A 27422-nucleotide genomic window follows, 5' to 3' on the forward strand; every position below is an offset into this window, starting at 1 on the left:
TTAAAAGATAAGGAATGGTTTTGTTGTTGTTTGTTTAAAAAAAAAAAAAAAAGAAGCCGGGCGGTGGTGGCGCACGCCTTTAATCCCAGCACTCGGGAGGCAGAGCCAGGCGGATCTCTGTGAGTTCGAGGCCAGCCTGGGCTACCAAGTGAGTCCCAGGAAAGGCGCAAAGCTACACAGAGAAACCCTGTCTCGAAAAGAAAAAAAAAAGAAAAAAAAAAAAAAAAAAAAGAAGCCTTGCGATGGTGGTGCACACCTTTAATCCCAGCACTGGGAGGCAGAGGCAGAGGCAGGCAGATCTCTGTGAGTTCAAAGCCAGCCTGGTCTACAGAGCCAAAGATGTCCAAGCACTAGGGAGATAAAGAACTGGTTTTAGTCTGTAAACTAAACTCTACTGTTTTAGGCTGCAGGCATGAATAGCCCTGGGTTCAGTCCCTAACACCATGTAAACGGAGCATGGTAGCACATACCTGAAATCCTGGTATTACTTGGTAAGATGGAAACTGGTGGATCAGAAGTTCAAGGTTGTCCTCAGCTACATAGGGAATTGGCATTCATGAAGTCTTGCCTTAAAATAACAACAGTGATAGCACCATAGCCCCAATATAAGACATTTTGGTAGCATCTAATACCACTATTTTCCTACTTAGTACATTTTGAAGCTTTAGCTTTTTTGTTTATTTGGTTTTTTTTGTTTTGTTTTGTTTTTTTGTGGAGCTGAGGACCAAACCCAGGGCCTTGCTCTTGTTAGGCAAGCGCTATACCACTGAGCTAAATCTCCAACCCCAGCTTATTTTTTAAAATGAAGTCATTTTTAAAATAGACACTTTAACCTACCCGTGAGCATTTTTTAAAATTTTGTTATTTTATATGTATGAGTGTTTGCCTGCATGTATGATATGCACCACCTGTGTACAAGTGCCCAGAAGGAGGCACTGAATCTCCTGGAACTCGAGCCACAGATGGTTATGAGTCTGAGTACATGTATGTGCACCATATACATATAAGAGCCCCGGGAGAAGGCATTAAATACCCTGGACCTGGAGTTACAGCAGATTGTGAGCTGTCATGTGGGCGCTGGCAACCAAACCCAGGTCCTCTGGAAGAGCAGCCAGTGCTGTTAACTGCTGAGGCATTTCAAGTGTACCATGAGTACCCTGAACCACACTCCATCTCTTCCCTGGGGGTGTGGTCCAGTGGTAGAAGTGCTTACCTGGTGTGCATGAGGCCCTAAACTTAATCCTCAGCAACTGGAAAAATACATTTGAATTGGGCTTTATAGACAGTTATGTTTTTACCGTATTAGCCACTCTACAAAATATCCATGTCAGCTACTTAAGGGAATAGTAGACTTATTTTTGCTCACAGTTTCATAGACTTCTTTAAGAATTTTGAAAAATTGTGTGTGTGTGTGTGTGTGTGTGTGTGTGTGTGTGTGTGTGTGTGTGTAGGTCAGAAGTCAAAATTTGAAAGTTTTCTTTTCTTCCTCCACCATAGTGTTAAACTCAGGTTTTCAGGTTTGACGGTATGCTTTTACCTATCAAGCTACCTTACTGGCCCAGGTTCATAGATCATGACTGTGCATGGTCGTTTGTTTCACTGTTTCTGACCCATGGAGACCACCATATGATGAAGTTTAGGAAAAGAGGAAAGGGGAGGGGTAAGAAAGGTCCTTCAAAGGCAGCTCGCTATCCAGTGACCTGCTTCTTCCAGATAGGCCCATCTTCTAAAATGTTCCTACCTCCCAGTCATGCCATCCCATTATGAACCCATCAATGTCATGACCTCATCAGTTCCTCTGACCTCCACCCTAGGACACGGTGCTGTTGGGAATTAAGCTTTCCAGCCACACTCCTTTCTGGACGTACCTGATTTGCAAACTGTAACTCTGGTAAAAGAAGCAGCAGTGTTACATGTGTGCACAGTTTAGATGAAGGCCCATGCCTCATAGTAGCTTAACCTCCCCTCCATTTGTAAGTTCATCCTTGCTGTTATGAATGAGTGGCTTTAGAAAATGTGTGTTATCTTGGTTTTTACTGAGATTTTTGAATACCTGTCTGTTGAATAGTTGGAAGCATATGTGATTCTAACATCACACATTTTGTCTTTTGTAGGAATTTCACATTGAACTGGCTCCTCTGTCAGGAATCTCTCCAGGCACCGTCTCAGGATTTTTTTTTACGATTGACACAATCTTCCCTATTACCATTCTATATTTTAGTGTTAATTATTTGTCTTCTTTCTATGACTCAAGTTATTTTTAGGAGGATGAAGTAAGTGTTTATAATAATCAATTGTATTTCTAGTTCCTGTATTTTAAAGCTATACAATATTTTAAGTAGTGTGTGAGTGTGTGTGCATGCATTGGTGTGGTGCTGGGTTAGTAATGCAGTGCCCTGTGAATGTTGAGTGAATGCTTTCACTAAGTTGCACTCAGAACCAGCTGTTCTTTAGAGACCTGGTTTGGGACTCGGGGTGAGATATTGATGAAATTATTAAGGCCACTCCATGTAGTTAAAAGGGAGGTTTATTTTGTGGGGTAACTCACAAGTGAAGGGATAGGTTACAAGGTCTGGGAAAAGTGTAGCATAGTCCGGCGGTGTTCTCTGGAGAACTCTGCTCGGTCTACCTCCAGCGTCCAGGGTCCAGGAACCAAGAGAGCCAGCGCATCCATATCTTGGGTCTTCAGGGTCCTCTCTCAGCCCCACCTTGTAGGCGTGACAGTTACCAAAGCCTCATTGAGGGTTGGAACTTCCAGATCAAAGCTGGAATGGCTACCCAAATGGATAGGTATAAAATATTATGGTAGATTATTGTATATACTAGTAAACAAATTTAGTAAAATAGCTTTTTTTGCACTGTTATGGATTCTTATATGTTGATACAAATATAAATATGTTTATATTCCTGTTTAAGATAATTTGTATATTGATACAAATACAGAACTATATTTGTTATAATGTACATATATTTCTACTCTTATTTGAAATTGTAAATTTATATCTGTCATACTGTATGTATGTTCTACTTAGGATATTCTGTATATTGTTATATATTTAAGATTGTCATATTGCATATTGCACTATACATTTCTACCTCTGTTATAAATATCCTGTGTATTGTCACAATTTTAAAGACATCATCCTTTACCATACATTTGCTTATAGACTGTTTACCTTGTTTATGGGAAGCCTTAGTCCTTAGGTTATTTAGGTAGATAAGACTTACAGATTTATAGTTACCTATGCTTTTCATCTCTATAGTTATGTTAGTTAGGTTATTCAGATTCACAGATAACATGGGTTGGATAGACATGTAATCTTCAAACACTTCATGGACCTAGAGAATATGGCATTTAAATAACTTAGAATTCTGTTTCTGTGAGACACAATTGCTCCTGGCAGTACCAATTTGTCCTGAGGGAATGTTGGGCTTCTAAGACATTTCCATTTGGAAATCTCTTCTTGGCACAAAATAGCCTATTGGGCAAAGAACTGCCCTTGCCTCAACTGCTGACAGCACAAATGCTGTCCTTCTGGACAAGCAGAATACAAGAAAAAGCGACTTCTGAACTCTGCCAAGACAGGGTAAGATGGTCTCTCAAAATTCCTGCTTCTAAAAATGGTCTGTCAGATACACTAGGCCTGTAGCCAATTTGAATGTACCAACAATGCTGAGAAACATTAGCTGACTGTCCAGGCTGCCAGCTGTCTCTGTCTACTCTTGCAAGACTCCGGAAAGTTGCTTGCATCCATCTACCATTTCTTAGGTACCATTATGTTCCTTCTCAGGTCTTTGATGGGATTGAAGACTAGCAGTTATAGTTACAACTTAGTATATGTGTATATATATATATATATATATATATATATATATATATATATATATATATACATATATATATATATATATGTATATATATATAATCTTAGAACATATTAAGTATTAGATTCAGGTTCTTTAGGATACGACACCTTTTGGAATGATCTTTGTAACATGCCATTTACCTATGCTCTATACTTCTCTGGATTTTAGTATGTGTTTCTTGCTTGATATTGTTTGCATTGGTTGTAGTTCTATCTTATCTAGGTCATTATCTCTCATTACTCCTGGACAATATTTGATAACGATTCCTTTGTATATAGTCTTGTATTAGGTTAGAACCTTTTTATTTAGACAAAAGGGGGAGATGTAGTGGGTAGCCATTCCAGCTTTGATCTGGAAGTTCCAACCCCCATTGAGGCTTTGGTAACTGTCACACTTACAAGGCGGGGCCGAGAGAGATCCCTGAAGACCTGAGATCCGGATGGGTCGGTGCTCTTGGTTCCTGGATCCTGGACGCTGGAGGTAGACCAAGCAGAGTTCTCCAGAGAACACCGCCGGACTGAGCTACACCTTTCTCAGACCCTGTAACCTATCCCTTCACTTGTGAGTTACCCCACAAAATAAACCTCCCTTTTAACTACATGGAGTGGCCTTAATAATTTTACCAATAGTGCTGGGTTAATAATGCAGTGCCTTGTGAATGTTGAGTGTATGCTTCCACTAAGTTGCACTCAGAGCCAGCTGTTCTTTAGAGACCTGGTTTGAGGCTGAGGGTGTAGTGCTGTGTGAGAACACTTACTGGGCAGCATGAGGCCCTGGGTTCTGTTCTGAGGGGGGAAGGAAGGCGAGAGGAAGGTTCTGCTGTGCTGCTCCAAATGACCCAGAACTCATTCCCGAGCAATCTTCCTGACTCAGCCTCCAGATCATTTAAGACTACAGGTGTGTGCACCTCACATCTTTTCAATACTGTTTGTTTTAGAGCATCAGTTGTTTGTTTTACTCTTTTGGGGGGCCTGCCACCCAGCTCCCAAATAAATCACACACAGAGGCTTATTCTTAATTATAAATGCTTGGGCTTAGCTTGGCTCAGTTTCTAGCCAGCTTTCCTTAACTTAAACTTAACCCATCTACCTTCCACCTTAGGACTTTTCTCTTACTTCTGTAAATCTTACTCTTACTCCATGGCTTGCTATGTAGCTGGGTGGCTGGCCCCTAATGTCCTCCTCCTTCTCTGGCTACTTCTTTTTTTCTCCTCTATTTATATTTCTCCTTCTGTTTATCCTGTCTGCCTACCATCCCCACCTATTTCTCTCTCCTGCCTTGCTATTGGTGTTCAGCTCTTTATTAGACCATTAGGTGTTCTAGACAGGCACAGTGTCACAGCTTCACAGAGTTAAACAAATGCAACATAAACAAAAGTAACACACCTTACAATCATATTCTACAGCAAGCATCTAATTCCACTCTTTTTTCATGGGTCATTATAAATATATCAGGCAAGCTCATGTTAGCTTTATCCATGTGACTATTTAGAATCCAGCTTTGATATATGGATATGTAAGTAATAGATTTTAAGCTTTTGCAGACTTATTTACTAATTTACTAAAATTTTTACTTAATTAAAAATAATGTATTTGGCTGGGTGTGATGGCTCATGCCTTTAATCCTAACACTTGGGAGGCTGAGGCAGGCTGATCTATGATTTTGAGGTCAACCAGGTCTACAAAGCAAGTTCCAAGATAGCCAGGGCTATACAGGAAAACCCTATCTTGGGGGATTGAGATATTCATATATATATATATATATATATATATATATATATATATATATATATATAAAACAGCACAAATCACAGTAGTAGCTTCATTTAAATTTAATTATAATTTAATTGAAATGAAGCTACTACTGTGATTTGAAATTACTGTCAGTTTTTCTGAGTATGATGGGGCATGCCTATAATCCAAGCATTCAGGAGACTGAGTTGAATTGTGAGTTCAAGGGCAGCCTAGACCAGATACTGAGAACTTATCTCAAGAAATAAGAAACAAAGCCGGGCGTGGTGGCGCACGCCTTTAATCCCAGCACTTGGGAGGTAGAGGCAGGCGGATCTCTGTGAGTTCGAGGCCAGCCTGGGCTACCAAGTGAGCTCCAGGAAAGGCGCAAAGCTACACAAGAGAAACCCTGTCTCGAAAAAAAAACCAAAAAAAAAAAAAAAAAAAAAAAAAAAAAAAGAAATAAGAAACAAAAGCAGAAAAGCAAAACAATAACAAAATAAAAGCCACTGTAAATATAGTTGTTTTTTATTTTTGGTTTTTCGAGACAGGGTTTCTCTGCGTAGCTTTGCGCCTTTCCTGGAGCTCACTTGGTAGCCCAGGCTGGCCTTGAACTCACAGAGATCCGCCTGGCTCTGCCTCTCGAGTGCTGGGATTAAAGGCGTGCGCCACCACCGCCCGGCCTAAATATAGTTGTTTTAATGTTTATTATGCTAGCAAGGTAGTTCAGGATACTTGTAGTGTGCTTGTAATTCCAGCATTTGAGAGGTGAGGACTGGATGTGCTTGCTTCAGCAGCACACATACTAAAACTGGAACAGTCCAGAGAGGTGAAGCCTGGGTCTTGAGTTCAAGGCCAGCCTTGCCTACATACCAAGTTCAGAGCTAGTCAGGCTATATGAGACCCCACTGCAAAAACCAAAAATAAATACATATAAGAACTACTAGCAGGTACTTCCCAGTCAGTCTCCCCTCTTACACATGCTCCCTTACAGGCTGACGTTACATACAGCACCTACTTACTATACAGACCTACACTTGGTGACCCAGCACTACAATAAAAGGAAAAAGTACCTTGAAGCCAGGTGTGGTGGTGCAAACATGTAATCTCAACTCTGTATGGCCTAAAGCAAAAGGATTTCCTGGAGTAGAGACAAGGTTAGCTACAGAATGTGTTCTAGGTCAGCCTCAGCTAGTGGTGAAGCCCTGTGTCCAAACAACAACAAAAACAAACGAACAAAAAGGAAGATGGCCAGGCATAGCTTCCTAACTTTGAAGGTTAAGTATATTGGTTAGCATTGCTAGTTCAGGCATGATTGACCTTAGAAAAAGAGAAGAAATTCAGTGTTAGGTATAGCTTTCAAAGATGATGATGTATCTTTGATTTTTCATGTATATTTTTCCAAACTGTTAAAAACATGTTTCCTTTATATAGTGGTAAATCCCAGAAAGAAACTGTAACTCTTGAAGATGGAAGAATTGGAGAAAGGCCAGAAATAATTTATCATGTAATTCATACTCTTATACTGGGTTCTCTTGCAATGCTTATGGAAGGGTAAGTGCATTTGTTTGATCACTTTGATCGTTATAAAACTCATTTTTTCCTACTAATAATAGCTAATGAGTACATTTAAAGCAGTTTCTATAACTACATTTAAGAAAGTATGAACTTTTTAGGGCACTCGGCAGTAGCCTTTAATTCCAGCATTTGGGAGGCAGAGGCCAGCCTGGTCTACAGAATGAGTTTCAACACAGTCAGAGCAACACAGAGAAACCTTGTTTTGGGGGGGGAAACAAAAACAAACATGTTTGTCTTCCAGCAACAACAACAATGAAAAGAAATACACACTTTCAAATTATGTAAGTGAAATTTAACAAAGATTTTTATAATATAGCAAACTGATATTTATTCATTTATTTGTTAAAATACTCTTGAATGTCTTCTAAGATTCATGCATCGTCCTAAATATTCAAAGTACAGTGGTAAGCAACATGGACACAGGCTTTCTACTTTGTGCAACTGTGGATATCACTCTATATAAATAAAACACTGATGGCCAGTGACCAGGCAGGAAGTATAGGCGGGACAAAGAGAGAGGAGAATTGGGGAAACAGGAAGAAGGAGGGGAGACACTGCAGCCACCGCCAGGACAAGCAGCATGTGAAGATGCCGGTAAGCCACCAGCCACGTGGCAAGGTATAGATTTATAAAAATAGGTTAATTTAAGATAAGAGAACAGTTAGCAAGAAGCCTGCCACGGCCATACAGTTTATAAGTGATATAAGCGTCTGAGTGATTATTTTATAAGTGGATTGTGGGACTGCGGGGCTTGGGGAACCTGGAGAGAAGCCCTCCAGCAACAGTTGACCTAAAATGGAGCCAACAAATGTTAATTAAACAAAAGTAAAGTTATAACTTGATAGTTGAAGGGAGGGTCAATGGTGCTGTAAGAACATTTGAAGTCAGGACATGACTTGAGAAGATGCTTGAATGAGGCCTGAACGGTGAGTAAAAATGAACTTGTGAGCAGAAGAGGGAAGTGTATTCCAGGCAGAGGGAATCTCCCTGCCAAGCTTTGCAATAGGAAGGCCTGCAGCACATCCTGGAGAGGGGTAAGGAGTACAGTGAAGGACAGTGGTCTGCAGTGGGCCTTACTAGGACTGGAGCTGGGGTGGGGTGAAGTGGAGTTCTTTTTCCCCTGACTTTACTGCTTTTATATGGAAAATGAAGCTTTGATACCCTGAAGCATGGGCATGCCAAATGTTTCCATTTCTTTCTCATCGTTCTGTTACTGTATGTTCTTCAGTTTGCGAAGGGAAGTCTCTGCATGCAGTCAGTTGTCAGTTCACATCAGTGTTTGTGAGCTGTGTATTGTTGTGTCGTGTGACCTTCACAGGTGTGCCTGCTCAGACTAACACCACTAGGCAGTGTCTGGTGGGATGGTCACACATGCAGGCTGTTGCTGACCAGAACACCATTGTTTTGTCTTGCCTTGAACTTGAGAGCCTCTGCTCCCCCTTTTTGTGCAGTGCTAGGGACTGAACCCAGGACCTTGCACATGCCAGGCAAACAATGTACTTTTGATCTATGCCCCTAGCCCAAGCAGAGGTTTTCAATTTTTATATGTGTGTCACTTTTAGCAAATAAGATGGGATGCCTCTCTTCAGAGTTTAAGATGGTAAGTGCAGTGTAAGTCCTTAAGGCCATCCCTATTTTGAAGCCAACTACAAGTTTGGAAGTTCCCAAAAACATTCTTGGATTCTATTACTGGGATTCACACAACCATAAGAGTCGTTGTATTCATGGTTACTGCTTATTACAGTGAAACAGGTCTATATTATCGACGGCTTTTTTATGGAGCCTGCTCCAAGACCGCCTCCAGGGTATGCAAAACAATCCAGGAATGCAGCAAGGGCTAGACTTTTCTATGTGAGGTGTAAATAAGTGTCTCCACACAGTTACATTCTTTACATATGTTCACACATCTCTCTCCTGTACAGCCACAAATCTCTACACAGTTACATCTCTCTCCCCAGCTACATCTACCTTCTGCACAGCCACAGATCTCTATACACAGTCACCTCTCTTTTGTACATAGCTTCACATTGCTCTCCACTTACATCTCTCTTCTATACACATTTCTTCTCTCTACCTTGCTTACATTCCTTCACATACTAATACACACTCACTCTCACTCTCCTCCACACACCGCTCTGTCTCCACAGCCACAGCTATACATCTCATCTACACAGCTCTCTCACCACACAGCCACAGCTCTTCCTTCACACACATCTCTACATCTCTTTTCTATGCAGCTCTCTATGCTGTATCTCTCTACCCACTCAGCTACATCTCTTCACACTTCTCCTTCTTCGTTTTTCTCACTTCTCTCTACAGCAAAGACTGAACAAATATGAATCACATTTTCAGGGTCACATAGCATTTCTTAAGTAAACAATAAGAATCAGAGCCATGGGCTGGAGATATGGCTCAGAGGTTAAGAGCACTGACTGTTCTTCCAGAGGTCCTGAGTTCAATTCCCAGCACCCACATGGTGGCTCACAACCATCTGTAATGAGATCTGGCACCCTCTTCTGTATACATAATAAAGAAATCTTAAAAAAAAAAAACCAATCAAAGCCATTCTCATCACACAGTTTCTCTTAGGCTAGGGAGATCGCACTGACCGGGCATGGTGAGTAAGCAGGCACATAGCTCTGAGTGGTCAGGGTTCCAGACAGAGTGACATTGAAATTCAGGACTTAAACAATAAACAGTTAGTTGGCTGAACCCTGAGGGTAGGAGTATGTGCAGAAAGTCAGTTGCTGCAGGGAGTTTATGTCTTAATGTTATCTGCCTGACTTTGGTTCAACAAACAGACACTAGGGAACCTGCCCCTGTGCAATTCGTCTCTAGGGGCAACCAGTCTATTTTGAATCTGTTCTGAGGTCTTAGCTAATTGTATGAAAAGCTATCTTTGTCGCTGAGAATACAGTTATTTTCCTATGACAGTCTGAGTATGAAAAATATCCGAGGATTATTTCTATTCATCAGAAATATACAGCTTAAGCAGAAATCATCTTCCTGACCATCCATAGCTATAAGTGTGCCTAATAGATGGAATACCTACATGAGATAAATACACAAGCAGTGGGAAAGCACCCATAGCAGGTCTTAGGAAAGAAGTGTAGTGGCACATGAGAAAAACTACAGACAGAAGCAACCAATCACCTACAGTCAATGACCCCATGGTCCTTGCCAAGTGGGGCTCCCCATCAGAGAGTTGTTCATCTGGTAGGTCGACTTGTTAAATGCTAGTTGTCACCTGTTGTATATTCCCGTGGACTCCAGTACCTCCCCTTTTTTGTTTAATGAAAAAAAAAAAAAAAAGAAGTGTGTAAATCTCTCTTAGGGCAGTGAGTAATGTGGATAAATTAAAAGCCTAAAGATGATTGGAAGAATGACAAACAATATTGTAATGATTCTGAAATATTTAATAAGAATCAATAATTTGTATTGATATTTAATCAATATTTATATCAATAAACTATAATCAATAATATATGCTCATAATTAATTACAAATCAATAACCTATATTTTTGGCAAGCTGAGAACTATATAAACACCCTGTAGGTGTAGTAATATATGATCCCAGAACATCTCTGTGGGTTTTTTGTTTTTGTTTTTTGTTTTTTTGAGACAGGGTTTCTCTGCGTAGCTTTGGAGCCTGTCCTGGATCTTGCTCTGTAGGCCAGGCTTTTCTCAAACTCACAGAGATCCAACTGCCTCTGTCTTTTGAGTGCTGGAATTAAAGCACGTACCACCCCCAGCCCCAGAACATCTCTGATCCATAAAAGGGAAGAGGAATAATATAAAAATCTATAATAGTTAATATGACATGATATTTTTGAATGTGTCTAAATATTTTGAAACTGAGTTATAAAAGAATAGCTTTTCCTAGAACATTAACTTTATTAATCTTGGACCAATTTCTTTTTGAATGACTAATTGCAATGAAATATTTTTAGGTAAAGAGTTTACCTGAATTAGGGGTATGTATCTGCTGAACCAAGACTGTGGCTGAAGTTGACAAGTATCTTTAAACTTGTAATCAAAGCAGTTCATAAACCAATTGGCTATGAGAGGGCAGTAGTAATCTGTCTCAATACATACATAGGAAGATTTTCATACCAGAACAATTGTCAGAAGTGCATAAGGAGACTGTCTGATGAAATATATATATATATATATATATATATATATATATATATATATATATATATATATATATATATATATATATATATATATATATACCTGGTATATATATACCAGGATCATGGGCAGAATTCATACAATTAGTAATAAAAAAAATTTTTAAGGGCAGCCCAGCCCCTGGGCTGGAGAGTTCAGTATAGAAAAAGAGGGAGGGACAAAGGGGTGTAGAATTCTTTCATGGTTACTTCCTGTTTAGGGCCGAAACTGGGGTCCTGAAGGCTGGAATGCAGTGGAAGTCCAGGAAGAGCAGACCGTTTCATGTGTCGTCCAGGCTCTTGTGAGATGTGCAGTCAGCTTTGGAGCAGTCTAGTGGGAGACGGCTGCAGTCTATAACTTTTTAAATGATTATAAATCTGCTGGAACGATTATATATTAATGGCAGAACATGAAGTTAAGGAATTTTAAAGAGGAAACTTTTTTCTTAGGTGTACATTAATGGTTCATGCCTGTAATCTCAAAAGGCTGAGGCAGGTGACTCAGTCTAATAGATGTCAGCCGGGTCTATATAGTGAGTTCCAAGACAGCCTGGACTCCTGAGGGAGACCACCCTCTCTAAAAAGGAAAGGAAAAGAGGGCTTCACATGGAGGCGCACCCCTTTAACCCCAGCACTTGGAGGCAGAGACATGTGGATCTGTGAGTTCGGTGCCAGCCTAGACTACACAATGAGACTTGTCTCAAACAAACAGGAAAGCAAATTGAGTACGAATCTGTTGCTGAAAAATTGAAGGAAAGGTTTTTTATTCTTCATTAATATTTGTGGGTAGTTAAACATATTTTAGAAAAGAGGAATCATAATGATGGTTGTAGGGTGTATGACATGTGATTTATTTTGATATGTGACTTTTTTCCAGCTTGAAATTCATTTGGACTCCTTACATGTGCATGTTAGCAGCATTTGGTGTCTGTTCCCCTGAACTTTGGATGACACTTTTAAAGTGGCTTCGATTAAGAACTGTACACCCAATATTGTTGGTGAGTCATTGTTATTTTGTGTTTAATACTTGTTTATCTTCCAGTTATATAAAATAAATTTGAGTTCAATCCCTGGGACCCACATGATGGAGGGTGAGAACTGATTCCTGGGAGTGGCTCTGTATGCACGGACGGGTGTGTGCGTGTGCGCACACACAATTAAATAGATAAATGTGATAAAAATTTGAATGCTACTCAATACTAAGGCAGTTGAAATAGCCTCAATAAATTATATAACAAGTTTTGGGTATAGCCAGGCGATAGTGACTTACACCTTTAATCCCAGCACTCAGGAGGTGGAGGCAGGTGAATCTCTTTGAGTTCCAGGCCAGGTATACAGAGAAACCCAAACCCTGCCTGGAAAAACCTAAATAAATGAATAAATAAATAAATAAATAAATAAATAAATAAATAAGTAAATAAAAGTAAGTAAGTAAGTTATGGGTAGAAAAGTAGACTGTGACAAACATGTTTTAAAATTTATTTATTTTGGTTTTTTAAGACAGGGTTTCTCTGTGTAGCTCTCTGGCTGTCCTAGAACTCACTCTGCTGACCAGACTGGCTTCCACCTCCGAGATCCTCCTGCCTCTGCTTCCCAAGTGCTGGGATTAAAGGCATGCTCCACCATTGCCTGAAAAATTATTTATCTTATATGTATGTGCACATGTGTACATGAGCCTGTGGGACATTAGGAGAGGGTGTTCCAGTCTCTTGCCATCTACCATGTTGGTGCTAGGAACTGACCCCTGGTCCTCTGCAGGAGCAGTAAGTACTCTTTAACTGTTGGGCCATGTCTCCAGCACACATCGTTAACTTTGGTTTTGTTTGAGACAGAGTCTCACCATGTATCCCTGGTTGGACTGGAGCTAGTTCTGTAGACCAGGTGGCCTTGAATGCAGATCCCAAGTGCTGGGATTAAAGGCGGGTGTTACCATGCTCCCCCTCCCTTTTTGATGGTCTTCCTTATATAGCAAATATTTTCACTAACACCTCAATGTGTTTGAAGCACACTCATCTTCACTCAGCTCACTCTGACCCAGATTCATGCGGATGTCAGTCTCTCTGATTGAATTTTTAGCTGTAAGGATATTCAGAGTCAGAGTCAATGAGAACACTTCTAGCATATATTCTAAAATGTTTACCCATAACCCTTTTTGCTTTACTATTTTAGGCACTTATTCTGAGCATGGCTGTGCCCACTATTATAGGTCTTAGTTTGTGGAAAGAGGTAAGAAAACTGAATTTTTATGTTATGAAAATGTACTTACCTATAAAGTGATAAATTTATGTATGTACATAGGAAGCTTCTATCAAGACACTCTACTAACAAAGCTAATTTTATTTATTTATTTAGGTTTTTCTAGACAGGATTTCTCTGTGTAGCCCTGGCTGTCCTGAAACTCGATTTGTAGACCAGGTGGCCTCGAACTCACAGAGATTTGTCTGCCTCTTCCACAAAGCTGATATTGTTAATGTTGCTGCTCCCTTTTCTTCTTTTCTCTCACTGGAGGAACCTAATAAAAGAGCTAAAACAAATTTTCTTTTCTTTCTCTCTGTCTCTGTCTCTCTTTCTCTCTTTTTCCCTTTTGAAGTAGACCTTCACTATGGAGCCCTGGCTGTTTTGGAATTCATTATGTAGATAAGGCAGATTTCCAGCTCACAGAGATCTGCTTGCCTCTGCCTCCCAGGGGCTGAGATTAAAACACATGCACCACCAACTTTTGCTCCCAAAACATTTTTTGGTATTTATTTGCTTGTTGTCTTTTGAGACAAGGTCTCACTACATAGCCCAGGCTGGCCTTGAATTTTGGTGATTCCCCCTGACTCAGCATCTCAAGTGCTGGGATTACACATGTAACCTATCACATCAGCCTGAAACATTTTAGAGTACCATTTAATGCAGTTTTCTTTAATGCCGTTGTAAATTCTTATCGTAATTGACAAAATTGTTGAGTAATAAATAGGTCTTAATATTTATTTATTTATTTTACATGTTTTGTTTTGTTTTGTTTTTTTGGTTTTTCGAGACAGGGTTTCTCTGTGTAGTTTTGGTGCCTGTCCTGGATCTCGCTCTGTAGACCAGGCTGGCCTCAAACTCACAAAGATCTGCCTGGCTCTGCCTCCCGGGTGCTGGTATTAAAGGCGTGCACCACCACCACCCAAGGTCTTAATATTTAAATGCATTTTGGTAAGTTCAATTTATTAACTGTGAAATGAAATAAAGTTTTTGGCTTAACTGAATGCAACAGGAAACTAATTGCCAAGAAACCTATGAAGTATTTGTCTTGGAATTTTATTCTTTAATATGTCTATGCATGAAAGATATAACTGATGATTATTTCGTGATAACATTAGTTACTGAGTCTAAGCAGTGAGTAAACGATAAAATTAAAATTATTTATGTTGAGAAGAATGAATAAATCCATGACGATGGCAGATACCTGGCAGTTCTGCCAGGTCAATGGTGTTTCAAGTTAGTCTTTTGGAATATTCTGAAACAGTTTTAAACTTTACTTACACCTCTGGGTATTTTGTTTTGTGTTTTAGTTTTTCCCAAGGTTAATTACAGAATTAACTGAACTACAGGAATTCTATGATCCAGATACAGTGGAACTCATGACCTGGATAAAGTAAGGACCACATTGCCCAAGACTGTGGTTAACTGTCATTCAGTAGTCAGTGCATGAAAATAAGAAATGAATTGTTATTAAGTAGTCATTGCATGCCATCTCATGAGTTAAGGGGCAATAATAAGTGAATCGTTCTCCACATTCATTTGTAAACCTCAGCAATCATTACGTTATAATTCTAATTTTCTAAATAAGCTCACCTTAATGTTGACACAACATTGGTAAGTATGAAATTGGAGGTTTGGAGACCCTCCTTTGTACACAGGAGAAATGTGGGTGGGCTTACAGGGGCAGATATCCTTTACTTACTCCTGGCCTTAAGGTAGATAACTCTGGGACTCAGAAAAGGCTGTACTTTCAGGGAAAACATCGAATAACAAAATATCCAAAATAGCCATGCTCCTGTGTTAGTTAGCTCTTGGTTAGAAACAACCACAACCATAAAAAGTCAAATTCATCTCTGAGTTTGTAGTAATGGATCTGAGTTCACATAGGCTTAGAGTTTGAAATTAAACTTGACTGATTTAGGAAACCCGAGGTATTGAAGTGTTCATAAAAAGTAGTCCTGAGTTGGTTCCTCCTCAACTCATGTTATACAGAATTTCATAAATAGTTTTATGAAACTCCAAAATAAAAAACAAATGAGAAAACAATTCAGTTTAGCAAATATCAGCTATTACTTGTAATAAGTAGTGGAATTAGACTTTGGTAATTTCTGATAATTTTTGTTCTTTCATTTTTGGCATGTAACAGACTGCCATAAACTTTAATGAGTTATAAGTGATCAGTAATTACTGTCCTGCATATTTTGAGGGTCACAGCGGGGAAAACTCTTCTGGCCTTGACCAGCTCAGGTGGGACTGGGTATTCTGAGGTGGCCTCTTTTCTTTTGCCTGTCTGTGTTTGACTAGTTGTCACCTGAGATCAGATTAGCGTGGCCTGTGGTCTATGTGCACCTGAGGGTAGTAGCTGAAGAATTCATTCTCAGGATAAACAGAATGGACATGGTTCGATGTAAACATGCAGTCTATAATATTGTGCTGTGATAAAACACCATGACTCAGCCGGGCGGTGGTGGCACACGCCTTTAATCCCAGCACTCGGGAGGCAGAGCCAGGTGGATCTCTGTGAGTTCGAGGCCAGCCTGGGCTACCAAGCGAGTTTCAGGAAAGGTGCAAAGCTACACAGAGAAACCCTGTCTCAAAAAACCAAAAAAAAAAAAAAAAAAAAAAAAAAAAAAAAAAAAAACCCACCATGACTAAAAGTAGCTTGGAGAAGAAACAAGTGTTTAATTTCATATACACTTTTGTATCATAGTCCATCACTGAAGGAAGTCAGGACAGGAATCTGCAGGCAGGAGCTGATATAGAGGCTGTGGAGGAGTGCTGCTTACTGGCTTGCTCTTTATGGCTTATTTTGCCTGCTTTTTTATTGGGGGTTGGAGTTGAGACAGAATTTCTCTGTGTAACAATCCTGGCTGTCCTAGAACTAGCACTGTAGACCTGGCTGGCCTCAAACTCACAGAGATCCACCAGCCTACACCTCCCGAGTGTTGGGATTAAGGGCGTGTGCCACCACTGCCTGGCTAGCCCGCTTTCTTATAGCACCCAGGACCACCACTCCTAGTGAAGTGGGTTCACCTATATCAGTTATGAATCAAGAAAATGCACCACGGACTTGCCGATCGTATGGAGACATTTTCAGTTAAGAGTCCCTCTTCTGGGGCTGGAGAGATGCCTCAGTAATAAGAGCCCTGAATGCTCTTCCAAAGGACCCTGGTTCATTTCCCAGCACCCACATGGCAGCTCACAACTGTCTGTAACTCAATTCCATGGCAAAACAACAATGCACATAAAAAATTAAAAATTAAAAAAACAGTCCGTTTTCCCAGATATGTCTCTAGTTTGTGTCAAGTTGACTTGAAACTAGCCAGCACACACAGCTGTTGTCCTATTGATGTAACAAATCACATGGCTAGGATTAGCATTTCCCTCCATATCCATGCTAAGAGAGAGAAGAATTACTGCAGCCATTTTTGTGATCAATCTACCCCTGGATAGACTTCCAAATAACTATGTTGAAAGTTGTTAAAGATCCAGTGAAGAAACAAAACACACAAAAAAAGAAGAAACACTTTTAAAAAGTCTTGGAGCTGGGCAGTGGTGGCGCACGCCTTTAATCCCAGCACTTGGGAGGCAGAGGCAGGCGGATCTCTGTGAGTTCGAGGCCAGCCTGGTCTACAGAGTGAGTTCTAGGACAGGCTCCAAAGCTACACAGAGAAACCCTGTCTCGAAAAACCAACCAAACAAACAAACAATGAAATGTCTTGGAAGAGGCTGGGTGGTTGTGGCAGTACGCTCCTTTAAGCCCAGCACTTGGGAGGCAGAGGCAGGCAGATCTCTATGAATTTAAGGCCAGCCTGGTCTACAGATCGAGTTTCAGGACAGGCTTCAAAGCTACACAGAGAAACCCTGTCTTCAAAAACAAAAAAACAAAAGTCCTGGAAGACCCAAACCTGGTAACAAATAACTGTAATGTTAGTACTTGGGAGACTGAGCCAAGGGGGATCATTATAAGTTTGAGACCAGCCTGAGCTAAAGAGTGAGACCCTTGTAGTGGTGGTTGTTTTTAAGGCCTGGAAAATAAAGGAGATGGAACCAGAAAATATTTATAGAAATGACAAGTTTGTTTATAGAATGAGTGAATAGAAGTGAGACTAGGTCTTATAATGAGGCCTTCCTTCTATGAAGACATTCTATATATATATGAATGTTTTTAGGCTACCTTAACCATTGCTACTAATAATTAATGTGAGTTATAGTTGCCATTGGGGAGCATGACAATATAGCACTATGTTGTCATTAACAAAAAAAGGAAGTTGCATCATGTATCACCAAATTTTTCAAAACAGTACAAAGCTCAGCAGTGATAGCGCACACTAGTCCCAGCACTCTGGAGGCAGAGGCAGGTAGATCTCTATGAGTTTCAGGACAGCCTGGGCTACAGAGTAGGTTCCAGGGCAGCCAGGGCTACACAGAGAAACCCTTTTGTGAGGTAGAGGGTGAAGGAGAGTATGGCAAAGGCCTAAATAGTTGAATAATTGGATATTTACCTGAGTATAATTATTTTGGCTTAAGTCTGTTTCCTTACTTCTGAGTCTTCCATTAGCTAGGTGCTGTTCCTTTTCTTCCGGAACTTAGCTCTATCCATGGAACAGGTAGGCAGATGCTGAATAGTGCATACTTGGAGTGAATAGATAAATTAAGGGATGGCTGAAGGTACAATTCAGAGGTAGAATGCATATGTGCCTGTGTCTTAGGTTTCTATTGCTGTGAAGAGACATCATGGCCACGGCAACTCTTATAAGAAAAACATTTAACTGGGGTGGTTTGCTTACAGTTTTAGAGGCTCAGTTCAGTATCATCATGACAGGGAGCGTGGTGATGTGCAGGCAGACATGGTGCTGGCTACATCTTGATCAGAGGCAATAGGAAGTGATATGTCTCCCTGGGCTCTATCTTGAGTTTATAAGACCTCAAAGCCCACCCCCACAGTGCCACACTTCCTCCAAGGCCACACCCACTCCAACCAAGCCACACCTCCTAATAGCGCTACTCCCTACCAGTTTATGTGGGCCAATGACATTCAAACTGCCATGGTATGTGTGTAGAAGTCAGAAGACAATTTACAGGAGTAAGTTATTTTCCCTTGGTCCTGGGCTCAAGCTCATGCCATCCGATCTGGCAGCAGGCATGCTGAGCCCTCGCCAGTCTGTTAGAGCACTTAATCATACATGGAGGCTCTGAGTTTCACCCTAGCACTGTGGAAATAAATGGAAGGAAGGACCTTGGTGTTGGTTCCCACCCTGTAAGTGGCATCCTAGACTTCGCAGTGGACTCAGTGTGGAGTCGTCTACGCTGCTGTCAGGAGACAGAGGAGCAGGAGGGGGAATGGATGTGGAAGGATTTGAGTTCTGTGGGTTAGTACCCTCTGATGTAGTATATTCTTGTTTCTTATCTCCACCTCCCTTTGTTTAAAAGAATCTCTATCTTCAGTGCTTAAAACAGCTGCTGGCAGATGGTAGATGTTCAGTCTAGCCCGCTTTTTAATGAATGCATAAGTGAAATGAAGTGCACTGACTTTGAAATCTAAGTGCTAGACATGGAAAGTAGCTGGTATTTGAGAGTTGGTACAAGTCGATGATCTTAGTAGTGCATTTGCTCTTTTATCACGGAATCTGCTGGCTCTTTGCAGGAGGCACGCTCCAGCTGCAGCTGTGTTTGCTGGGAGCCCACAGTTAATGGGTGTGATTAAACTGTGCACTGGCTGGATGGTGACGAGCTTGCCCCTTTACAGTGATGATGATCTTCTCAACAGAAATGAAAACGTAAGCCATCAAGGTCTACATTTGGGTCTTTTAAAGTGACACTATAATTTAATCTTGTTCTGTGCTGATCCATGTTTCTTGATAGATAGGAAAATCCAATTTTAGAAGATGTAATTCAGTTTAGTTTTTAAAGTTGTGGGAGGTTGAAACAGGAGGGCCACTGTGAGTTTGATGTTGGCTTGTGCTCCCCAGGGAGTTTCAGACTAGCCAGAGCTATAGAGCAGGACCTTCTCAAAAACGAAAAATAGAAAAAGAAAAAAAGGTAAAAGTTGTATGATTAATTTAATTTAACCAAGAGATAATTCAAGATTAAAATATTAAATTTCTTTTGCTGGGCGGTGGTGGCGCAGGACTCCAGAATCAGAGGCAGGTGAATCTCTGTGAGTTCGAGGCCAGCCTGGTCTACAGAGTGAGTTTCAGGACAGGCTCCAAAGCTACACGGAGAAACCTTGTCTCAAAAACAAAAGCAACAACAAACTAAAATATTAAATTTTTACTTTGTGAAGAGTGTTGCTACACTTCTGTGAGAGGTAGTTTCCATAACACTGTCACAGGAATGGATGGATACTATTTCAGAAAGGGAAACCGTCCTTCTAAAGTATCATGGCTCTCAGATTGTTGAGGACAACTGTCAGTTCCTATCTCAATACATGTTGTCTTTCCAAAGTTATTCTATTGCTGATAAAATACAAATATAATTTAGAAGCTGTGGGTCTAGAGAGCGCAGTGAGTATTGTGCTCACTGTACGAGTATGAGCACCTGAGTGTGGAGCCGTACACCTGTATTAAGAGCCAAGTGTGGCAGCGTGCACATCTGTCCCAGTGCTGGGAGCTGGAGACAGAAGGATCCTTGGGGCTTGATGACCAGCCATTTTAGCCCAATCAGGGAGTTCCAGATTGAATAAGACACTGTTTCAAAAATAAGGTGGAGTGTCGGGTGGTGGTGGAACATGCCTTTAATCCTAGTACTTGGGAGAGGGAGGGAGTCAGATCTCTGTGAGTTTCAGGCCAGCTTGGTCTATAGAGCAAGTTCCAGGATAGCTAGGGTTGTTGCACAGAGATACCCTGTCTCAAAAAAACCAAAATAAATGAATGAATGAAATAAAAAATAAAAGATGGAGAGAGATTGAGTAAATCAACTGATGTACAGTCCGTGCCTCCCATCCCCACCCTGTAAACAAATATGTACTGTTTTGATATTTCCAGGAGTGTTAGCATCCTTATAATCCCAGCTATTTGGAAGATACAGAGAATAGCAATTTTAAGGTCAAACTAGGAAACAAGCAATTGCTTCGGGGAAAAAAAATTAAGCCTGGGCTTAATTCAATTTGCCTGCCATTTATAAGTCCCTAGATTCAATCATAGATGGGGTAGATGTTAGGGTGGCCCATGTTAGCCTGGGAATGTGACTCAATGGTACTGTTTGGCGGTCATTCACAATTCCCTGAGTCAATCCTTTGTACTGCAAAAACCAGTCTACCAGCCAACTAACCGACCTGTGGGGTTTCTTCTTCTTTATTGGTACGGGCTTTAATAGATAATTCTGTATAACATCAGAATGGCACCTAATTAATGTGGGTTAGAGAATGTCTTATTTTGAATGTTATGGATTTAAATGATAAGTTTAGGGGCTGGAGAGGTGGCTCAGTGGTTAAGAGCACTGACTGCTCTTCCAGAGGACCCAGGTTCAATTCCTAGCATTCACATGGCAGGCAGCTCATAAACTGCCTGTAACTCCAGTTCTAGGGGGTCCAGTGCCCCCTTTTGGCCTTTATAGGCATCAGGCATGCACATGGTGCACAGACATACATACAGGCAAACATCCAAATACATAAAATAAAAAATAATTTTAAACAAATACTGCTTGGTGTGTGGTGGTGCACGCCTTTAAGCCTAGCACTCTCAAGCAAATGGGGGGTGATATCTGTGACTTTGAGGTCAGCGTGGCTTCTCTACATGGCTAGTTCCAGGACAGCCAGGACTCTGTGACTCAAATGGTAGTTCTGTACTTTACCTTGAATGAGCTACTGAATCTGGAAATAAAAGTTATAGTTTTTCCTACTTATGAGAATTAAATTACTAAACAATTGTAAATTACTGAAACAATAAACTTCAAAGAATTATTTTTGTTTGTATTGAGAAAGAGGGTCTCAAGTTTTGTATGTAGTCAAGGTTAGCCTTGAACTCATGATTCTCCTGAGTCCACATCCCCAAGTACTAGGATTATAAGAATGTTTCACTGTGCTCAGAGAATGTACTGTTAAATTTAGTTATATCAGCTTAGATGCAAGATTGTAAAACATCAGTAGTGAACTTCTGCCCTCCGGGGTCCTCCCATTGTGCTGTAAGCCTGTATTTAAGACCTCCTACCCCCTTCAAGAAATGACATTCGACATTTAAAATTAAATATATATATAATTGAATGAATACTGCGAATATAATCTATGAATACCACAAATGTGATTAATATCATGAGTGTAATTTAAAAAATAAATTAATTTAAAAAATTGTAGTTATATGTGCATGGATGTATATACACATCCAGTACAGAGAGTTCAAAGGCAGGAATAATTAGTTCTGCTTACAAAACCTTAAGAATTCATCCCAAATTAGGTCATTCTCTTTGATCTCAGCATTGAAGACTGGTGAGACACTTGTTTGGAAATGGAATATGTGTGATTAGATGCTGAAAAAGTAACACAAACCAGAAATGTGTGTAGCTATGTAACTAGAAAATGTAACTGTGTATCTAGAAAATATAACTATGTATCTAGAAAACCATAATGGTAACTTGAAAATACACCTGTGTAACTAGAAAATGTGACTAGAAAAATGTAACTATGTAATTAGAACATATAACTATGTAACAGAAAATGCAACTTTGTAGCTAGAAAATGTAACTATAACTAGAAAATATAACTGTATCTAGAAAATGCAACTATATAACTAGAAAATACAACTATGTAACTACAAAATGTGAAGGTATAACTAGAAAATGTTATGGTGTAACTAGAAAAAGTAACTATATATCTAGAAAAACGTAACTGTAACTTGAAAATACAACTATGTAACTAGAAAATATACCTATGTAACTAGAAAATGTAACTTTCTAGAAAATGCAAATATGTAACTAGGAAATGTAACTGTGTATTTAGAAAATGTAACTATGTAACTAGAAAATGTTATGGTGTAACTAGAAAATATAACCATATAACTAGAAAATTTTAACTATGTAACAGAAAATGCAACTATGTGATTAGAAAATGTAACTATGTGACTAGAAAAGGTGACTTTGTAACTAGATGTAACTATGTGACTAGAAAATGTAACTATGTAACTAGAAAATGAAACTATGTAACTAGAAAACAAGGCCAGATTTTTGTGGACCTGTGGGGTCATGCTGAGGAATTTAGGTTGCCCTTGAGGAAGCTGGGAAACATGAAAGGCTAAATAAGCCTTATAGTGGAATAATTAGATGTGTAATCCTAGCACTTGGGAGATAGAGGCAAGGGTTGCAGTTAAGTTCAAGGCCAGCCTGGACTATAAGTGAAACTTTGTCCAAGAACCAAAAAATAGGGCTGGAGAGATGACTCAGCGGTTAAGAGCACTGGCTGCTCCTCCAGAGGTCTTGAGTTCAATTTCCAGCAGCCACATGGTGGCTCACAGCCATCTGCAATGAGATCTGGTACCCTCTTCTGGCCTGCAGGCATACATAATAAATAAGTCTTTAAAAAAAAAAGAGCCAAAAATATTTTAAAATGGGACAAAGGGAAAGTTCATTATAGTCTCGAGAACGTATCAAAGCAGGTGGAGAGGACAGAGATAGGGAGGGAGATAAGCTTATGGGTGGCCTGCCTCAAGAGGAAGCTGTCAGTTCTGATTAACATTTGCTGTGTTCAAAGAGATGGTGGTGTTTGGGTAGAATATGGACAGGGATTCCTAAGAAACCATCAATTCCAGCTTTTTGTTTTTGAGACAAAAATCTCACTGTGTAGCCCAGGCTACCACAATGCCCAGCTTCTTTGTTTTCTTTCGATAGGACTTCCCCCAATATGGTGTTTCAGAATCATTTTTAATTTAATTAGAGTTCTAACTACTTTGTTTTATGGAACTCAGCTCCAAGAATAGCAATCATAGTTTGTTTATTTTGCTTTTTCAGAGTTTACCTTTCCTTACAGTATCTAGTAAATAGCAGTTCCTGAATAATTTTGTCTCATCACAACCCAAATGAAGCTCCCCAGAGATGAGACAGGTCATCTAGTTAGACAGTATCTCTAGTTTGTAATACAAGACTAATCTTGTGTAATCTCTTGCACACTGTTTGTCAACCCAGGAAGAGTTTGCGTGGAGAGGACATTTGGTACTGTCTAGAGACGTGTTTGGTTGTCGGTCGTCACTAGATATAGAGTTCTGTGGGCATCGAGCAGGTGCTGGCCAGCGGTGCTGGTAAACACCCCTACATTGTGCAAAATAGCCTCTGTCCTGTCCCCAGAATGAAGTATTTGGCTCCAAATTTGTATCATACCAAAGCTGAAACACTCCTCTACTCTCTTAGTAGTGTTGACATTTTACAGAATTTTATTTTAAAGATTCTTTTTAAATTTTTATTCATTGTTGAATGTGTTTGCATTTCTGTGTATGTATTTGGGTTCATTTGGAGACAGAAGGGTGCATCAGATCAAATTTTTGAAAATAGGAAAAATACTATAGGCATTTTTTTCAAAGGAGAAAAAATTCAAATGACTAATTTATATATGAAAGGTGCATAACTTCATTAACCATCAGGAAAATGAAAGTCATATCCACAACTAGATATCTCTACAGACCAAGTGGGATAGCTAAAATCAAAGAGACAAATAAGCTGGGCTTGGTGATGAGCACCTTTAATCCAGCACTGAGGGTTTAGTGGGTAGATGCAGGCTAATTTCTGTGAATTCAAGGGCAGCCTGGTCTACATGTCAAGGTCAAGGTCTGCCAGGGCTATGTAAAGACCCTGCCTCAAAAAACAAACAAAAAGGACAAAAAAGTAATACTTAGGATTTAGATAGCTAGAACCAAACCCTGTACACAGTTTGTGGGAAACTCGTCAGAGTCTTCACAAAATTAATTACAGTTCCCTTATGACATAGGAGTTCTGGCAGAAGTGTATGTCCTGCACAAAACTACGTGAAGACTCACGTACATCATTCATAATGGCTCCCAAATACAAGCAACCAAAATGTTTATTAACTAATGATAAACAGAATGTTTTATCCTTATATTAATAGAGTAAATATTTGGTTTTGAAAGATAATGAAGTACTTAAAGATGCTACAGTACAATATGGATGAGTTAGGCAAGCTTCATGCCAAGTGAAGGAAGTCAGTCCCAAAGAATCCCATGGTATCGGTCCCATGGATTTCAGAGGTCTAGAATAGATTCTTTTTTTTTTTTTTTTTTTTTTTTTGATTTTTCGAGACAGGGTTTCTCTGTGTAGTTTTGTGCCTTTCCTGGGACTCACTTGGTAGCCCAGGCTGGCCTCGAACTCACAGAGATCCGCCTGCCTCTGCCTCCCGAGTGCTGGGATTAAAGGCGTGCGCCACCACCGCCCGGCTAGAATAGATTCTTTAGTAGAGACATTGTAGATGATTGGTTATATAGGAATGGGGCAGGCAGGTTGCGAGGTAACAGACAAGATACACATCTTTTCTTCTTTGGGATAATGCAAGTGATCTAAAGTTGTATTGGTAGATGCACAACTCTGTACATATAGTAAAAATCATTAGTTGGTGAATTGCATACTATTGCATTGTATTTTATTTTATTTTTATAATCATGTGTATACCAGGAGGGTGTATGTGCTTGTGAGCACAGCTGTCTGAGGGATTGAAAAGAGGCTGTCATACTCCCTGCAGATCGAGTTACAGCCGTGGTGAACTACCTGATATAGATGCTGGTAACCAAACCCAGGCCCTCTGCAGGAGCGGGTCCTGCGCTTAACTGCGGAGTCATCTGTCCATCCCTGTGAAGTGTATCTTATTCAAGTTGTGTAATTTTAATTAACGGGTGCTTTCAGTGTCTTTTAAATTTTGTCCTAATTATTTCCTTTCAGATTTACCAAATCTATTCAAAGCGATCTGCTGAGGATATTTATAAAATCTTGACATCTTACAAAGCTAACTACCTCATTGTAGAAGATGCCATCTGCAATGAGATGGGAACCGTGAGAGGCTGCAGGGTTAAAGACTTACTAGATGTTGCAAATGGGCATGTAAGTAACCATTTAAAAAGCTGATTGTTCCGTAGAGGAATGACTTTCTTTAGCCTTGTCGTCCTCCTCCATGAACTCCAGCTGCTCTGGCAAGCCAGCTTCCCTCTGCACGAGTAGTGCACACTCGACATGCCTAGCAACCAAGGAGACTCACGGGGAGTTTGCAAGTCTGATAAGTAGTACCCACAGGAGTAGATGCTTTTACTCCTGAGAAAGTTAGGCTGGAGGACTTGAGAAAAAGATAAATAGATCATTCTGAGTTGTAGGACAAAGTCTGTTTAGGCCACAGCCAGGATTTTTGTTGTACGAATCCATATGGTCTTATAATAAAAAACCTGGAGACAGATATTGGGCTAAATGCTGAACGATCAGAGAGACAAAGGAGCAAGCCACTAGAGAAACTTCTCACCATTCCTGAATCCTCAGGCTGAATGGGAGGCGAGATCCTGTCGCCACGAGTCCTCAGTCCTCAGCCAAAAAAGGGCTTTTTGTTCCTGTCTCCTCACGCCTTATATGCCTTTCTCCGCCCAGCCATTTCACTTCCTCCCTAGTGCTGGAATTAATGGCCTGTGTGCTTCCCAAATACTGGTAGCAAAGGCATGAGATCTCAAGTGCTGGGATTAAAGGTGTGTGACTCCCAAGTACTGGGGTTAAAGGTGTGTGCCACCACTGCCTGGCTCTTGTTTTTCTCCTAGACTGAATCAATATCATGTGGTCCAGGGTGGCTTTGAACTCAGAGAGATCTAGACAGATTTATAGGATTAATTGTGTGTGTCACCACTGCCTGACCTCTATGTTTAATCTAGTGACTGGCTCTGTCCTCTGATCCTCAGACAAGCTTTTTTTCCATTTATTTATTTATTTATTTATTTATTTATTTATTTATTTATTTATTTATTTACTTACTTACTTACTTACTTACTTAGTATTTTGCTTGCATGTATGTGTCTGTGTGAAGGTGTTAGATCTTGGAGTTAGAGACAGTTGTTAGCTCCATTTGGGTGCTGGGAATTAAACCCGGCTTCTCTGGAAGAGCAGCCAGTGCTCTTAACCACTGAGCCATCTCTCCAGCCCCGCAAGCTTTATTTGATACACAATATATCACCACAGATTTTTTTCTCTCCCTTCTGAAACAATCATGTTTGTCTTAATAAACCAAGAGCAGTTTGGAGGTGAAGAATTTGTTTTCACAGTTCGCATCTTTCAGGATTGGAGAGGTGGCTCAGCATTTAAAAACCCCTCTTGCCCTTGAAGAGGACCCAGATTCAGGTCTCAAGACTCACAGAACAGCTCACAACCTTCTGTAACTCCAGTTGGAGGGGATCTGATGCCCTCTTCTGTCCTCTGAGAGCACTTTGTGCACGCAGGGCACCTGTACATGCAGGCAGAACATATACATAAACTAAAGATGTCTTTAGAATTTCCCATTCCCATGTCTTTGTGACCCAGTAAGCTTGCATTGTAAACTTACTTATGCTGTGTGTGTTTTGAATGTTCTCAGGGGTGCTTGATAGTGTGAGTTTGGTTTATTGGTGATGGATAGATGTAATCAAGAAGTGATATTCAGTAATTACTGATAGATTTCTGTTTGCTCTCTGTTGCCTTGGTATTCTTGTTTAAAATTTATTTATTTATTTATTTTACATCCCAACTGCAGTTCCCCTCCCTCCTCTCCTCCCAGCCCACCTCCCCGCCAATCCACTCCTGCTCTGTTTCTGTTCAGAAAGGGGCAGGCCTCCCGTGGGCGTCAGTAAAGCATGGCACACCAGGTTGCCTTTCTGTTCTTTTGGGGTCCACCTTCTGCTC

General features: G+C 40.3%; 1 protein-coding gene across 3 annotated transcripts in view; it reads left to right on the top strand.

Moving 5' to 3' along the window:
• Dpy19l4 (dpy-19 like 4) overlaps nucleotides 1–27422 on the top strand; it is a 64676-nt gene that overhangs the window by 34082 nt on the left and 3172 nt on the right. For all 3 annotated transcript variants that reach the window (XM_006974933.4, XM_042270845.2, XM_076563899.1), the window contains 7 exons: nucleotides 2115–2273; nucleotides 7032–7151; nucleotides 12229–12349; nucleotides 13521–13577; nucleotides 14897–14979; nucleotides 19234–19366; nucleotides 25458–25616. In XM_006974933.4, the coding sequence (XP_006974995.3) occupies nucleotides 2115–2273; nucleotides 7032–7151; nucleotides 12229–12349; nucleotides 13521–13577; nucleotides 14897–14979; nucleotides 19234–19366; nucleotides 25458–25616 (832 nt within the window). The remainder of the gene's footprint in view (nucleotides 1–2114; nucleotides 2274–7031; nucleotides 7152–12228; nucleotides 12350–13520; nucleotides 13578–14896; nucleotides 14980–19233; nucleotides 19367–25457; nucleotides 25617–27422) is intronic.

Source organism: Peromyscus maniculatus, chromosome 2 (genome assembly GCF_049852395.1).
Source record: "Peromyscus maniculatus bairdii isolate BWxNUB_F1_BW_parent chromosome 2, HU_Pman_BW_mat_3.1, whole genome shotgun sequence".
Lineage (NCBI taxonomy): Eukaryota > Metazoa > Chordata > Mammalia > Rodentia > Cricetidae > Peromyscus > Peromyscus maniculatus.